This window comes from Oncorhynchus keta, chromosome 4 (genome assembly GCF_023373465.1).
Source record: "Oncorhynchus keta strain PuntledgeMale-10-30-2019 chromosome 4, Oket_V2, whole genome shotgun sequence".
Classification (NCBI taxonomy): Eukaryota; Metazoa; Chordata; class Actinopteri; order Salmoniformes; family Salmonidae; genus Oncorhynchus; species Oncorhynchus keta.
In genome coordinates, this window is record NC_068424.1 from 79,692,305 (window position 1) to 79,709,216 (window position 16,912).

Below are 16,912 nucleotides of genomic sequence, written 5' to 3' on the forward strand. Positions count from 1 at the left end.
TTCACTATCAGGAGCTGAATATGCATGGATGGGTTCACTATCTGGAGCTGAATATTCATGGATGGGTTCACTATCAGGAGCTGAAAATTCATGGCTGGGTTCACTATCAGGAGCTGAATATTCATGGCTGGGTTCACTATCAGGAGCTGAATATTCATGGCTGGGTTCACTATCAGGAGCTGAATATTCATGGCTGGGTTCACTATCTGGGTCCACTATCAGCTGAATATTCATGGCTGGGTTCACTATCTGGAGCTGAATATTCATGGCTGGGTTCACTATCAGGAGCTGAATATTCATGGCTGGGTTCACTATCAGGAGCTGAATATTCATGGCTGGGTTCACTATCAGGAGCTGAATATTCATGGCTGGGTTCACTATCAGGAGCTGAATATTCATGGCTGGGTTCACTATCAGGAGCTGAATATTCATTGCTGGGTTCACTATCAGGAGCTGAATATTCATCTCTGCTATCTAGAAAAGACAGAACGACACAAACTACTCAGCTGGTGGAAAACCTGTCGCCTCTGTGCTCCCTCTTCGTTTTTTCACATTTACTATAGTGGTAGTGTAGGGGCTCTTCAATCACTCCCTAGCACTATTGACAATTAAAGGTAATGTTCCCAGAGTCCCAGAGACTGCATTCACGGTAAACGCTGCACATGTCGGCTCAATAGGAAATTACCTTTAAGGCGCCGTCTCCGGCGATGTGGGTTGAATCCAGCCCTAAACTGAGGAAAAGAGCACCAACCGAGAATAAATTATTTCTTGTTCACATGTGTTGAGACGCATTATACTGAACAAAAATATAAATGCAACAATTATGAGACAATAGAAATGTCCTAATCTATGGATTTCACATGACTGGGCATGAGTGCAGCCATAAAATAGTGAGGCAATTTATGGTAGAGAAATAAACTGACCGTTCTGGTGGACATTGAAGTCAGCATGCCAATTTTAATCAAATTTTATTCCATGCTCCCTCAAACGGAGACATCTGTGGCATTGTGTTGTGACAAAACGGCACATTTTAGAGTGGCCCTTGATTGTCCACCAGCACAAGGTGCACCTGTGTAATGATCATGCTGTTTAAGCAGCTTCTTGATATGCCACATCTGTCAGGTGGCTGGATTATCTTGGCAAAAATAAGTAATGCTCACTGCACAAAATTAGAGAAAAAGCTTTTCATGCATATGGAACATTTCTGGGATCTTTTATTTCAGCTCATAGAAACACGAGAACTCGTTACATGTTGTGCTTTTTTTGTTCAGTGTAATCACACATTTACACAATCTGAGTATATTCTGTTTAGCTATGAAGCACCTAGAAAATTCCCTTATAAAATGGATGCTGGTGAGAAGGAAGAGGTATTTGGTCCATAACTGCTAAAACGACAGGTGATATCTGATTAAATAAGTTAGTTTACTTCAATGTACAATCACATAAAATGACAAAACTAATCTGTTGTCTGCATTACTTCTGAAAGTGGTCATGCCGATTTTTACAGTGCCTTTAAGCTAGACGGCAAGTAGGAAACAATACCTTTACAAAATAATGACATTTAGTCCTGTCAGAAAATTTGAAAATAAACTTTCTGTAATGGAATGAATATAGCCTGAGTGTCAGTGTTTGTCCTCTTACCACCTCCGTTGACATGGCATTGACGGACAAGGAGTTGACATGAAATAGCACAGAGACTGCAATCAGATCTAATGAATACACAGGTCAGAGGACAAAACACATCGCGACCAATCATAAGAATAAAACCCCCCCCCACAAAAAACGAGGCTCTGTTGGAGATGACGGTCATCAGTTGATCAATAAAATAAAAGGTGCATAGTTACTCTATTTAGTGATGAGGTTGTTTTTTTGTGTGCAAAAACACCAGTCAATTGGAATGGAGGTATTGCTGTCTGCAGCTGAAAGCGATCAAAGACAATTTATGGTGGATTTGAAAATGTGGTTTGAGGCTCCGTATGGGAGGGTGTGACAATTGCAAGAGCCTCCAGAGGCCAAACTGAGCTCCGGACCACAATCGCCGTGCGCCTCCCCAAATGTAACAATGCAGAGGGTTCCACATCGCTCCGCATTGACATGATTGGGTGACGGTAGGCGAGGGCGGGAGGTTCTGTATAAAAACACAAAGTCACTTCCTTGACAACAGCTCGGCGAAGTACGGACGCGCCGACTCACTGTAAATGCTGCATGACCAAAGTATGTTGGATCGACCGCGCAACGCCTTTTCAGCAACCTGAGATAGAGCGCTTCAGCATTTCACTGCAGACAGACAGGATCAATGTGCGTCCCAAATGGCATCCTCTAACCTACATAGTGCACTACAATTGACTAGAGCCCTATGGTCCCTGGTTAAAAGTAGTGCACTATAAAAAGGGAATTAGGGTGCCATTTGGGACAGAGGATCAGTTAGTTCTGTGGTGTAGAGTAAAAGGAGTGGTGTTGGTTCTGGTCCAGAGGGTTACTGGCGAAGACGAGAGGTGTCGTCTCCTTGATGGATCCATACCAGCTGGTGAAAAGGAGACAACAGTGTGAACAGTAAACTATTTGTTGTTGTAAATAACCATACAGGTGAATTGATTATTACACAATTAGGTAAAAGTCCAAGGTTAGGGCCAATAAATACCATTTTGAATTCAGAAAGTAGACTGAAATTCCAATTTCCATACAGTTTTGCACCAACCCGGGTAATGTTCAGACAGTTTATTACCTTTGGTGTGGATGTGAGCTGTTGACCCAAGGAACACCCGAGTCAGCGTCTTCCCCTGCTGGGTCATCAAAGAAGTACGGCCGGGGTACTCTGTTGCTGTTGGGCATACTACAGCCCTGCGACAGAAGGAAGAGACACGTCAGAATGGGACTACACATACAAATCCAGAAATGGAAACCAAACATAGGTGAAGTGAAACGTAGGGAGAGCGACCCTAGAGGTCTGGTCAGGAAACGTAGGGAGAGCGACCCTAGAGGTCTGGTCAGGAAACGTAGGGAGAGCGACCCTAGAGGTCTGGTCAGGAAACGTAGGGAGAGCGACCCTAGAGGTCTGGTCAGGAAACATAGGGAGAGCGACCTAGAGGTCTGGTCAGGAAACGTAGGGAGAGCGACCCTAGAGGTCTGGTCAGGAAACGTAGGGAGAGCGACCCTAGAGGTCTGGTCAGGAAACGTAGGGAGAGCGACCCTAGAGGTCTGGTCAGGAAACGTAGGGAGAGCGACCCTAGAGGTCTGGTCAGGAAACGTAGGGAGAGCGACCCTAGAGGTCTGGTCAGGAAACGTAGGGAGAGCGACCCTAGAGGTCTGGTCAGGAAACGTAGGGAGAGCGACCCTAGAGGTCTGGTCAGGAAACATAGGGAGAGCGACCCTAGAGGTCTGGTCAGGAAACGTAGGGAGAGCGACCCTAGAGGTCTGGTCAGGAAACGTAGGGAGAGCGACCCTAGAGGTCTGGTCAGGAAACGTAGGGAGAGCGACCCTAGAGGTCTGGTCAGGAAACGTAGGGAGAGCGACCCTAGAGGTCTGGTCAGGAAACGTAGGGAGAGCGACCCTAGAGGTCTGGTCAGGAAACGTAGGGAGAGCGACCCTAGAGGTCTGGTCAGGAAACGTAGGGAGAGCGACCCTAGAGGTCTGGTCAGGAAACGTAGGGAGAGCGACCCTAGAGGTCTGGTCAGGAAACGTAGGGAGAGCGACCTAGAGGTCTGGTCAGGAAACGTAGGGAGAGCGACCCTAGAGGTCTGGTCAGGAAACGTAGGGAGAGCGACCTAGAGGTCTGGTCAGGAAACGTAGGGAGAGCGACCCTAGAGGTCTGGTCAGGAAACGTAGGGAGAGCGACCCTAGAGGTCTGGTCAGGAAACATAGGGAGAGCGACCCTAGAGGTCTGGTCAGGAAACATAGGGAGAGCGACCCTAGAGGTCTGGTCAGGAAACGTAGGGAGAGCGACCCTAGAGGTCTGGTCAGGAAACGTAGGGAGAGCGACCCTAGAGGTCTGGTCAGGAAACGTAGGGAGAGCGACCCTAGAGGTCTGGTCAGGAAACGTAGGGAGAGCGACCCTAGAGGTCTGGTCAGGAAACGTAGGGAGAGCGACCCTAGAGGTCTGGTCAGGAAACCGACCCTAGAGGTCTGGTCAGGAAACGTAGGGAGAGCGACCCTAGAGGTCTGGTCAGGAAACGTAGGGAGAGCGACCCTAGAGGTCTGGTCAGGAAACGTAGGGAGAGCGACCTAGAGGTCTGGTCAGGAAACGTAGGGAGAGCGACCCTAGAGGTCTGGTCAGGAAACGTAGGGAGAGCGACCCTAGAGGTCTGGTCAGGAAACGTAGGGAGAGCGACCCTAGAGGTCTGGTCAGGAAACGTAGGGAGAGCGACCCTAGAGGTCTGGTCAGGAAACGTAGGGAGAGCGACCCTAGAGGTCTGGTCAGGAAACGTAGGGAGAGCGACCCTAGAGGTCTGGTCAGGAAACGTAGGGAGAGCGACCTAGAGGTCTGGTCAGGAAACGTAGGGAGAGCGACCCTAGAGGTCTGGTCAGGAAACGTAGGGAGAGCGACCCTAGAGGTCTGGTCAGGAAACGTAGGGAGAGCGACCCTAGAGGTCTGGTCAGGAAACGTAGGGAGAGCGACCCTAGAGGTCTGGTCAGGAAACGAGGGAGAGCGACCCTAGAGGTCTGGTCAGGAAACGTAGGGAGAGCGACCTAGAGGTCTGGTCAGGAAACGTAGGGAGAGCGACCCTAGAGGTCTGGTCAGGAAACGTAGGGAGAGCGACCTAGAGGTCTGGTCAGGAAACGTAGGGAGAGCGACCCTAGAGGTCTGGTCAGGAAACGTAGGGAGAGCGACCTAGAGGTCTGGTCAGGAAACGTAGGGAGAGCGACCCTAGAGGTCTGGTCAGGAAACATAGGGAGAGCGACCCTAGAGGTCTGGTCAGGAAACGTAGGGAGAGCGACCCTAGAGGTCTGGTCAGGAAACGTAGGGAGAGCGACTGGTCCTAGAGGTCTGGTCAGGAAACGTAGGGAGAGCGACCCTAGAGGTCTGGTCAGGAAACGTAGGGAGAGCGACCTAGAGGTCTGGTCAGGAAACGTAGGGAGGGAGAGCGACCCTAGAGGTCTGGTCAGGAAACGTAGGGAGAGCGACCCTAGAGGTCTGGTCAGGAAACGTAGGGAGAGCGACCCTAGAGGTCTGGTCAGGAAACGTAGGGAGAGCGACCCTAGAGGTCTGGTCAGGAAACGTAGGGAGAGCGACCCTAGAGGTCTGGTCAGGAAACGTAGGGAGAGCGACCCTAGAGGTCTGGTCAGGAAACGTAGGGAGAGCGACCCTAGAGGTCTGGTCAGGAAACGTAGGGAGAGCGACCCTAGAGGTCTGGTCAGGAAACGTAGGGAGAGCGACCCTAGAGGTCTGGTCAGGAAACGTAGGGAGAGCGACCCTAGAGGTCTGGTCAGGAAACGTAGGGAGAGCGACCCTAGAGGTCTGGTCAGGAAACGTAGGGAGAGCGACCCTAGAGGTCTGGTCAGGAAACGTAGGGAGAGCGACCCTAGAGGTCTGGTCAGGAAACGTAGGGAGAGCGACCCTAGAGGTCTGGTCAGGAAACGTAGGGAGAGCGACCCTAGAGGTCTGGTCAGGAAACGAGGGAGAGCGACCCTAGAGGTCTGGTCAGGAAACGAGGGAGAGCGACCCTAGAGGTCTGGTCAGGAAACGTAGGGAGAGCGACCCTAGAGGTCTGGTCAGGAAACGTAGGGAGAGCGACCCTAGAGGTCTGGTCAGGAAACGAGGTCTGGTCAGGAAACGAGGAGCGACCCTAGAGGTCTGGTCAGGAAACGTAGGGAGAGCGACCCTAGAGGTCTGGTCAGGAAACGTAGGGAGAGCGACCCTAGAGGTCTGGTCAGGAAACGTAGGGAGAGCGACCCTAGAGGTCTGGTCAGGAAACGTAGGGAGAGCGACCCTAGAGGTCTGGTCAGGAAACGTAGGGAGAGCGACCTGAGGTCTGGTCAGGAAACGTAGGGAGAGCGACCCTAGAGGTCTGGTCAGGAAACGTAGGGAGAGCGACCCTAGAGGTCTGGTCAGGAAACGTAGGGAGAGCGACCCTAGAGGTCTGGTCAGGAAACGTAGGGAGAGCGACCCTAGAGGTCTGGTCAGGAAACGTAGGGAGAGCGACCCTAGAGGTCTGGTCAGGAAACGTAGGGAGAGCGACCTAGAGGTCTGGTCAGGAAACGTAGGGAGAGCGACCCTAGAGGTCTGGTCAGGAAACGTAGGGAGAAACGCGACCCTAGAGGTCTGGTCAGGAAACGTAGGGAGAGCGACCCTAGAGGTCTGGTCAGGAAACGTAGGGAGAGCGACCCTAGAGGTCTGGTCAGGAAACGTAGGGAGAGCGACCCTAGAGGTCTGGTCAGGAAACGTAGGGAGAGCGACCCTAGAGGTCTGGTCAGGAAACGTAGGGAGAGCGACCCTAGAGGTCTGGTCAGGAAACGTAGGGAGAGCGACCCTAGAGGTCTGGTCAGGAAACGTAGGGAGAGCGACCCTAGAGGTCTGGTCAGGAAACGTAGGGAGAGAGCGACCCTAGAGGTCTGGTCAGGAAACGTAGGGAGAGCGACCCTAGAGGTCTGGTCAGGAAACGTAGGGAGAGGAAACGACCCTAGAGGTCTGGTCAGGAAACGTAGGGAGAGCGACCCTAGAGGTCTGGTCAGGAAACGTAGGGAGAGCGACCCTAGAGGTCTGGTCAGGAAACGTAGGGAGAGCGACCTAGAGGTCTGGTCAGGAAACGTAGGGAGAGCGACCCTAGAGGTCTGGTCAGGAAACGTAGGGAGAGCGACCTAGAGGTCTGGTCAGGAAACGTAGGGAGAGCGACCCTAGAGGTCTGGTCAGGAAACGTAGGGAGAGCGACCCTAGAGGTCTGGTCAGGAAACGTAGGGAGAGCGACCCTAGAGGTCTGGTCAGGAAACGTAGGGAGAGCGACCCTAGAGGTCTGGTCAGGAAACGTAGGGAGAGCGACCCTAGAGGTCTGGTCAGGAAACGTGGGAGAGCGACCCTAGAGGTCTGGTCAGGAAACGTAGGGAGAGCGACCTAGAGGTCTGGTCAGGAAACGTAGGGAGAGCGACCTAGAGGTCTGGTCAGGAAACGTAGGGAGAGCGACCTAGAGGTCTGGTCAGGAAACGTAGGGAGAGCGACCCTAGAGGTCTGGTCAGGAAACGTAGGGAGAGCGACCCTAGAGGTCTGGTCAGGAAACGTAGGGAGAGCGACCCTAGAGGTCTGGTCAGGAAACGTAGGGAGAGCGACCCTAGAGGTCTGGTCAGGAAACGAGGGAGAGCGACCCTAGAGGTCTGGTCAGGAAACGTAGGGAGAGCGACCCTAGAGGTCTGGTCAGGAAACGTAGGGAGAGCGACCCTAGAGGTCTGGTCAGGAAACGTAGGGAGAGCGACCCTAGAGGTCTGGTCAGGAAACGTAGGGAGAGCGACCCTAGAGGGCTGGCCAGGAAACGTAGGGAGAGCGACCCTAGAGGTCTGGTCAGGAAGGAAAGAGAACAGAAACTAACATCTTCTTTAGGCGGTTGGCGGACTCTGAAGATGAGGATGAGGAGGCTGGTGGGAAGCAGCTCCCATATGAAGAGAATTACACCGAACGCCAAGTAACCCCGGTCTCCCAGTTCACTACGCAGGTCAGCCTGAGGAAAGACAAGCACTGTGTTATTGTACATGTTTGAGGTTGAGACTACATTGCAGACGGACTCCACAGAGTCACTGATCTAAAAATCAGCTTGCATCCCCAATAACTACAGACGACATCGCAGTGACATCGCTACTGATAATGTATCAACATTAGAGAGAGATTCTTTCTCAAATAGATCCCCTTAGATTTCCCAGTGACATCTTGCCAATGTCACTGAATCAATTCAACTGTTTTGTATGTTAACAACACTGAAGAAAAATATAAAAACTCAACATGTAAAGTGTTGGTCCCATGTTTCATGAGCTGAAATAATTTTCCAGACACAAACATATTATTTCTCTCAAATGTTGTGCACAAACGTGTTTCCGTCCCTGTCAGTGAACATTTCAATAAGCCGATTAAACAGCTTGTTCATTACACAGGTGCACCTTGTGTTGGGACAATAAAAGACCACTCTAAAATCTGCAGATGTGTTACAACAACGCCACAGATGTCTCAAGTTTTGAAGGAGTGTGTAATCGGCATGCTGACTGCATGAATGTCCACCAGAGCTGTTGCTAGGGTCCCCAGTGGGTGGGCCTTTGCCCTCCCAGGCCCACCAATGCCTGCACCCCTGCCCAGTTATAGGAAATCCATAGATTAGGGCCTAATGTATTCATATCAATTGACTGATTTCCATACATACATACATACATACATACATACATACATACATACATACATACATACATACATACAGTGGGGAGAACAAGTATTTGATAACCTGCAAAATCAGCAGTGTTTCCTACTTACAAAGCATGTAGAGGTCTGTAATTTTTATCATAGGTACACTTCAACTGTTAGAGACTGAATCTAAAACAAAAAATCCAGACAATCACATTGAATGATTTTTAAGTCATTCATTTGCATTTTATTGCATGACATAAGTATTTGATCACCTACCAACCAGTAAGAATTCCGGCTCTCACAGACCTGTTAGTTTTTCTTTAAGAAGCCCTCCTGTTCTCCACTCATTACCTGTATTAAATGCACCGGTTTGAACTTGTTACCTGTATAAAATACACATGTCCACACAATAAACAGACTCCAACCTCTACATAATGGCCAAGACCAGAGAGCTGTGTAAGGACATCAGGGATAAAATTGTAGACCTGCACAAGGCTGGGATGGGCTACAGGACAATAGGCAAGCAGCTTGGTGAGAAGGCAACAACTGTTGGCGCAATTATTCAAAAATGGAAGAAGTTCAAGATGACGGTCAATCACCCTCCGTCTGGGGCTCCATGCAAGATCTCACCTCGTGGGGCATCAATGATCATGAGGAAGGTGAGGGATCAGCCCAAAATCACATGGCAGGACCTGGTCAATGACCTGAAGAGAGCTGGGACCACAGTCTCAAAGAAAACCATTAGTAACACACTACGCCGTCATGGATAAAAATCCTGCAGCGCACGCAAGGTCCCCCTGCTCAAGCCAGTTTATGTCCAGGCCCGTCTGAAGTTTGCCAATGACCATCTGGATGATCCAGAGGAGGAATGGGAGAAGCTCATGTGGTCTGATGAGACCAAAATAGAGCTGTTTAGTCTAAACTCCACTCGCTGTGTTTGGAGGAAGAAGAAGGATGAGTACAACCCCAAGAACACCATCCCAACCGTGAAGCATGGAGGTGGAAACATCATTCTTTGGGGATGATTTTCTGCAAAGGGGACAGGACGACTGCACCGTATTGAGGGGAGGATGGATGGGGCCATGTATTGCAAAATCTTGGCCAACAACCACCGTCCCTCAGTAAGAGCATTGAAGATGGGTCGTGGCTGGGTCTTCCAGCATGACAACTATCCAAAACACACAGCCAGGGCAACTAAGGAGTGGCTCCATAAGAAGAATCTCAAGGTCCTGGAGTGGCCTAGCCAGTCTCCAGACCTGAACCCAATAGAAAATCTTTGGAGGGAGCTGAAAGTCTGTATTGCCCAGCGACAGCCCCAAAACCTGAAGGATCTGGAGACGGTCTGTGTGGAGGATTGGGCCAAAATCCCTGCTGCAGTGTGTGCAAACCTGGTCAAGAACTACAGGAAACATTTACAATTACAGAGATCATACAAAGGTTTCTGTACCAAATATTAAGTTCTGATTTTCTGATGTATCAAATGTCATGCAATAAAATGCAAATTAATTATTTAAAATCATACAATGTGATTTTCTGGATTTTTGTTTTAGATTCCGTCTCTCACAGTTGAAGTGTAACTATGATAAAAAATTACAGACCTCTACATGCTTTGTAAGTAGGAAAACCTGCAAAATCGTCAGTATCAAATACTTGTTCTCCCCACTGTATATATGAACTGTAACTCAGTAAAATCTTTGAAATGGTTGCATGTTGCGTTGACATTTTTGTTTCAGTGTACATGAATAAAGCGCTTTACCTGGTCAGAGATATTGTACCAGTCAAAGTCAAAGGACTCCACTCTGTGATTCTGGGACAGTATGAGAACAGCCAGGTTGTAACATGCTCGACTAGCAAAGAGCAAGATTACACCTGCTCCTAGTACTGCAGTCTGGCACACTGTTGTTCCCTGGGGGAAGAAGATACATACCAATCTGCACGTAGTACTGATTCAATTGGAACTACTCATTCAATTGAACTTCAAAATGAATTCAAATAAAATTACGCTGACACCATCTAAAATATAACATTTCCACCTCCCAAAACAAACCCAATAACATTTTGGTTAAATTATTTTAACATATTAGATCATGCATGGTCCATATTATCAGGTATGTTTTTAGCAATAAGAACTTTCTCCACTATAACTAGATATTCTACTATAAGGTTGTCCCATTACCCATTCACCAGACACTTCCTCCCAATTAGCTTGGGGATACGGTTAGGAATAGCTCGGTCAGTTACAGTTAGTGGAGAATGAATGTCATAAAAGCATGAATTATTTTAGGGAAGAATCACATCCCTGACTAGAGAATACAAAATTGTTCCGTTGAATTCCCTTTTAAGGAATAGCTGATTAACACAGTCTGGACTCACCTTACTGTGCAGGTAAGGGCTACAGGCAGGACTCACCTTACTGTGCAGGTGGATATCTACAGTCTGGACTCACCTTACTGTGCAGGTGGATATCTACAGTCTGGACTCACCTTACTGTGCAGGTGGATATCTACAGTCTGGACTCACCTTACTGTGCAGGTGGATATCTACAGTCTGGACTCACCTCACTGTGCAGGTGGATATCTACAGTCAGGACTCACCTTACTGTGCAGGTGGATATCTACAGTCAGGACTCACCTTACTGTGCAGGTGGATATCTACAGTCAGGACTCACCTTACTGTGCAGGTGGATATCTACAGTCTGGACTCACCTTACTGTGCAGGTGGATATCTACAGTCTGGACTCACCTTACTGTGCAGGTGGATATCTACAGTCAGGACTCACCTCACTGTGCAGGTGGATATCTACAGTCAGGACTCACCTTACTGTGCAGGTGGATATCTACAGTCAGGACTCACCTTACTGTGCAGGTGGATATCTACAGTCTGGACTCACCTTACTGTGCAGGTGGATATCTACAGTCTGGACTCACCTTACTGTGCAGGTGGATATCTACAGTCAGGACTCACCTTACTGTGCAGGTGGATATCTACAGTCAGGACTCACCTTACTGTGCAGGTGGATATCTACAGTCTGGACTCACCTTACTGTGCAGGTGGATATCTACAGTCTGGACTCACCTTACTGTGCAGGTGGATATCTACAGTCTGGACTCACCTTACTGTGCAGGTGGATATCTACAGTCAGGACTCACCTTACTGTGCAGGTAAGGGCTGGTGGATGGGGAGCGTCGGGTTAACAGAAGCAGTAGTGCAGCTAGACAGACAGCCTCAAAGATGAAAAGCAGGTCGTTGACCAGCACTCGTATCAGAACCAGACTCCATGTTTTAGTTCCTGCTCCTCCACTGCCCCCGTTCCAGCCGAGAGCAGCACACACCACGTTGACACACAGGAACACACCACTCAGGGTGGTGTAGAAGCACCGCGCCCAACATCTGAGAAGAGTGAGACGTGTCAATGCAAATGTTTTAAATAAAGCTACTTCAAAACCACTAAATTTTTTTTTAAAAGACACAACCGCAAGTCATTTTTAGGGAAGTGGAACTCACAGTCCATTGGCGGGTTCAGTGTCAGGGTTGTACTTCTCTCTCACTTTGAGTAATACCTGTACACACAAAGGAGAATAGAAACCAGACGATAGTTCAAGTGAATACATACTAGTCTTTAACAAATACTTAGATAGTCTCAGAACCTGAAAACCAAAACTTGCGTGCGTCGGCCTGCTTCTCGATTTAAAAATCTGTCACGAGTGTCAAGACTAATGCTTTCATAACAAATCATAACTCAGAAAAACTTGTCCCGCAAGCATGTCACGTGATCTGAGATATAATATGTGTGTCTTACCTGAGTGAAGTAGAGGTTGATGAGACTGAGGGTGAAGAACTGCAGACAGACAGGGAAGCAGTAAAGGAGCCAGTAAAACACTGGGGCCAGGTGATTGGCTTCCAGGGCATTATGGAAGTAGAAAGAGAACAGAGTTGTACGAAGAGCCGCCCAGAGAAGACAGAGGAACAGAAACCCACTCTGGTAGCTCCAGCGCTTGTGTCGGTAGAGAAAGAGGAGCCAGAGCTGAACGTAGACTACCAAGAAGAGACTTCCGTAGAGAGTAGTGTAGAGGATGGTAAATCCAAGCTGGACTGATGGGGCCACGGCCGGGTGCAGAGGGAAAGGTGTTGGCAGGGTAGAGTTAGAGGGTAGTATTGGTGTGACTGGAACTTCCATTGAGGTGAATGGGAATAGACTGTGTCACTCACTGTCTGGCAATAAGATAGTTATTTCCCTTGTATATAAAATGATCAATAATGATCACATTTATTAGCGTTCGAAATAAACACGGGAGGATTTCAGTGTGTCCATTTTTTTTAAAAGTGCGATTAAAACACTATCTTCAGAGTGGTTTGAATAACATGGTCCTCTGCCTCAACACTTTGTCACTGTGGTAGAGGTAGTAGAGACAACTGTAAAGAGAGACAACAACAAAAAAAACGTTGTGAAAAGACAGAAACCCTACAGTAGACTACACTGTGACTTATTGGCTATCTTTATAAAAAAAGGAGCTCGTTATGCAATACATGGAACTTAGTGTACAGAACAAGTTGTCACAAGAAAAAGTTGTACAGCTGACTGAACTTAAGGCGCTTACAGACGGGCCGCGGGTAAAAGGCAATTGAACCGCGAGGAAATCGGCCTACCGTGTGTAGTGACAAACGGTCCCGGTTGTTGTCAGCTCGAATATTGTCATTAAAAACATGGTTTGATTGGTTTACAAGATGAACGCCGTTCAAGACATCGGCTAATTTCATATATGAGCACCGCTCACTGGAGCGAACAGCACTGACGGTGCTTCTTGCGTTTTCCGCCTGCTGCGCTACTCCCATTGAAGTCTATGAGACCCTCGCTGCCCATCTGTAAGCGCCTTAACGAGCCACCAGCCTGTGGTTGGGGAGTTTGAGACATAGCTATCTGAGTAACAGTCCAACTTAGTCTGATTAAATCACGCTGTAACACACAATTAATTGGTAACTTATATACAGCCTGAAACTAATAACTGCAAAATCGTGCACACGTGCCTTTCCAAGCCCAAATGTTGAATAACATTTATTTTTTACTTTCTCTACCTGTTTTCTGTGCGACTTGTCTTTCAGCTGCTCGAAATGTGAGACAAAATATCCACAGGAAAGTATCGTTCAGCCGACCTTTAGAGCCCAGGTACTGACGTTGGCGTTTCTATCACCTGGCCCATGAGCTAAACAGTTCATATACACCGCCTTCAAAGTATTCATACCCTTTGACCTTTCCCACATTTTCTATGACATTTAGATGTTTTGGGGTCACTGGTCTATGCACAATACCACACAATGTCAAAGTGGAATTATATTTTTCGAAATATAATTTAATAAAATAAATGTACAGCTGAAATGCCTTGAGGTAATAAGTATACAACCCATTTGTTATGGCAAGCCTAAATAAGTTAGAGTATAGATGTGCTTAGCAAGTCAATACGTTGCATGGACTCTCTATGCAAAAAAAAATGTGTTTAACATGATTTTTGAATGACTATCTCATCTCTGTACCCCACACACACAATTATCTGTAAGGTCCCTCGGTGGAGCAGGAATTTCAAATGCAGATTGAACCACAAAGACTAGGGAGGTTTTCCAATGCCTCACAAAGAAGGGCACCCATTGGCAGATGGGTAAAAAAAAACAGACATTTACTATTTTTTTCACAACAAAATGTGGAATAAATCAAAGGGTATGAATGCTTTCTGAAGTCGTTGTACCTGCAGACTGCAGTTAGACTGCATGCATCGCATGCACACATGTTCGTTCATGACTGAAGGCATGAGCACATGACGGAAGTACATGCAGGCAATGGGCATACTAACTGGGTTGTTCTTATTATGGCTCAGTCCAATGAAGTCAAGCAGGCCATTTACATGGTTTTGTGCATGTGCCAGGTAATTGAAATGCCAACTTCAGTACGGGTGGGGTGATACTTGGTGGTTCAATCTGTGTTTGAAATTCGCTGCTCGACTGAGGGACCTTACAGACAATTTGTCAGCACACATGGTTTGTTTTCGTAGCAGGTTAAGTGAATTAACGTAGCAGGTTAGGAGAATGAGGTTTCAGTTAGGGAACATAGTTAGGGTTTGCTACAGTTGTCAACAACTGCTGTCCCTGACGTCACCACTAGACAGAGCTGTAGGTTTACGTCATCTAGACAAACGTAGAAACGTAAACAAACCAAGGTGTCTCTTGTTGTGATATGTGTTTTGTCCTATATTTATATTGTATTTATTTATCTATTTTAACCCCAGGACCCCGTCCCCGCAGGAGACGTTTTGGTATGCCGTTGTTGTAATTAAGATTTTGTTATTAACTGACTTGCCTAGTTAAATGAAGGGTCAATCAGTAAAAACACCCAGCGCTCTAAGAAGTCAGGTTAACAATGCAGGGCGTGTCTCAAATTTCGACCATCTAAAGGACCAACACCACCGTCAACCGGTAGATTAAGTTCAAATGTATTTTTATTCAACATTCTGGCTTGTAGTGAAACATTTCAACGATTTTGCAGTCATTAGTTTGAGGCTGTTTATACCAACTAATCCGATTGTCCAAGTCGGTGTTGTTTACTTTCTACATTGGGGATTTCCCACTCCAACTAGGCGACTTTATCCCTTTCAATTTAACCCTCTGCATGTCTAAACAACTTCACAAACTAGCAGCTGAACAATATAACCCGAAGACTAGCTAAACTACCCTAATCTTCAATGCTGACGGTGTGATTATCTGCGTAGCTAAAATAACTGCGCGATAACGTTAGTCAGCCAGCTACAGTCAGCAGCTAATTAGATCAACTGGCTTTGTGAAAACTCACGTTATGTGGGCCAGCTAACGTTACATCTTTCTTTTACTCTCTAGCTCAATAGTAATACATACATTGTGGCAATGTTAGTTTGACCAGTTACAAAATAAGTAAATACTAACATTTGTTACCTTATTCGAAGATATCGCTCCGGACAGGGAGGTTGACAAAATGTAATCTCGATTTACTTCCTAGTAGTCAGACATGACGTAGTACAGTGGGGGCGGGGTTTACATTTAAAGCAACTATAGTACCAAACCTGTAGGGGTCAGCTTTGTTCTATTCTCTCTGTGATCACTCTTTCGATCACACACACACACACAGAGGGAGAAGGAGGGACGGGGAGAGAGGAGGGAAAGGGAGAGAGATGAAAGGTGAAGGGAGGGAAGTAAGGAAGGAGAGAGAGAGAAGAGGGAGATTGAGGGAGGGGGGAGAGAGGGATGGAGAGGGAGAGAGGGATGGAGAGGGTGAGAGAGGGACGGAGAGGGTGAGAGAAGAGGGAGAGGATGGAGGGGGTGAAAGAAGGGGGAGGAAGAGAGAACAGAATGTGGGAGTATACTCCCCCTACCTTGTCACACACAACACAACTGATTGGCTCAAATGCATTAAGAAGGAAATAAATTCCACAAATGAACTTTTATGAAGGCACACCTGTTAATTGAACCTCATGATGCTAGTTGAGAGAATGCCAAGAGTGCGCAAAGCTGTCATCAAGGCAAAGGGCGGCTATTTGAAGAATCTGAAATATAAAATATATGTTGATTTGTTTAACACTTTTTGTTTACAACTGTATATGATTCCATGTGTGTTATTTCATAGTTTCGATGACTTCACTATTATTCTACAATGTAGAAAATAGGAAAAAATAAAGAAAAACCATTGTTCTAAAACTTTTGATCGGTAGTGTATATATATATTTTTTTAAGTACACAAATACGAACCATTGTACACCATGATCATACCACATCCCTTCCTCAGGTTTCACTCAACAAGGGGAAGGCAGTTTCCTCTTACAGGGGTGGAACGTTGTTACAGGACGGAGCGAGATGCAGCTTTAAATAAATGAAAAGGTGTGTTTGAGTTGCATGTTGCTGTAGCACTCAGCCTATACGTACTCACCAAGAGTATTGGCTGGATGCACTATGAAGTGGTAATGCTTCCCTCTCTCTCTCTCTCTCTCTCTCTCTCTCTCTCTCTCTCTCTCTCTCTCTCTCTCTCTCTCTCTCTCTCTCTCTGTATCTCTCTCTCTCTCTCTCTGTATCTCTCTCTCTCTGTATCTCTCTCTCTCTCTCTCTGTCTCTCTCTCTCTCTCTCTCTCTCTCTCTCTCTCTCTGTATCTCTCTCTCTCTCTCTGTATCTCTCTCTCTCTCTCTGTCTCTCTCTCTCTCTCCCTCCCTCTCTGACTTTCCCTCTCATCCCTTTACACTCTCTTATCTCTGTACTCCTTTCTTCATCACGCTTTGAAAGTCTAATGAAATGTGATTTTAGTTGGATAGAGCTTCCTTTAAATAACTTGTATTTTTGTGTAATCATGTGTATCTTAAATACAGACTCAGAACCTTCAAACTTAACAAGAAAACAATTTGACAATTTCTACATTAGAATTTCATAAGACTTTCAAGAAAGACAATCCTAAAATACAGTGTTACAAGTACACAGCATATTAACTGCCCCTGAACAAGGCAGTTAACCCACTCTTCCTAGGCCGTCATTGAAAATAAGAATTTGTTCTTAACTGACTTGCCTAGTTAAATAAAGGTTAAAAAAATATATTT

The 16,912-nt window shown here is 46.9% G+C and overlaps 1 protein-coding gene across 1 annotated transcript; it reads right to left on the reverse strand.

Moving 5' to 3' along the window:
• Positions 1-1,196: 1,196 nt before the first annotated feature.
• Positions 1,197-15,126, reverse strand: gpr137 (G protein-coupled receptor 137). Its single transcript, XM_052517281.1, has 8 exons — positions 13,388-15,126; positions 12,114-12,727; positions 11,819-11,874; positions 11,460-11,704; positions 10,071-10,210; positions 7,515-7,643; positions 2,726-2,841; positions 1,197-2,524 (listed from the first exon to the last, which is right to left on the reverse strand). Exons 2-8 carry the CDS (start codon positions 12,489-12,491, stop codon positions 2,425-2,427), a joined length of 1,164 nt encoding a protein of 387 aa, XP_052373241.1. The 5' UTR covers positions 12,492-12,727; positions 13,388-15,126; the 3' UTR covers positions 1,197-2,424.
• Positions 15,127-16,912: the final 1,786 nt, after the last annotated feature.

Excerpts from the sequence above, each read along its gene's own strand:
- gpr137 (XM_052517281.1), bottom strand. The coding sequence starts at position 12,491 with ATGGAAGTTCCAGTCACACCAATACTACCCTCTAACTCTACCCTGCCA. Across the intron at positions 11,875-12,113 it reads TCAACCTCTACTTCACTCAG|GTATTACTCAAAGTGAGAGA; the intron begins GTAAGACACACA and ends TTGTGTGTACAG. Across the intron at positions 2,525-2,725 it reads AGCTCACATCCACACCAAAG|CTGGTATGGATCCATCAAGG; the intron begins GTAATAAACTGT and ends CCTTTTCACCAG.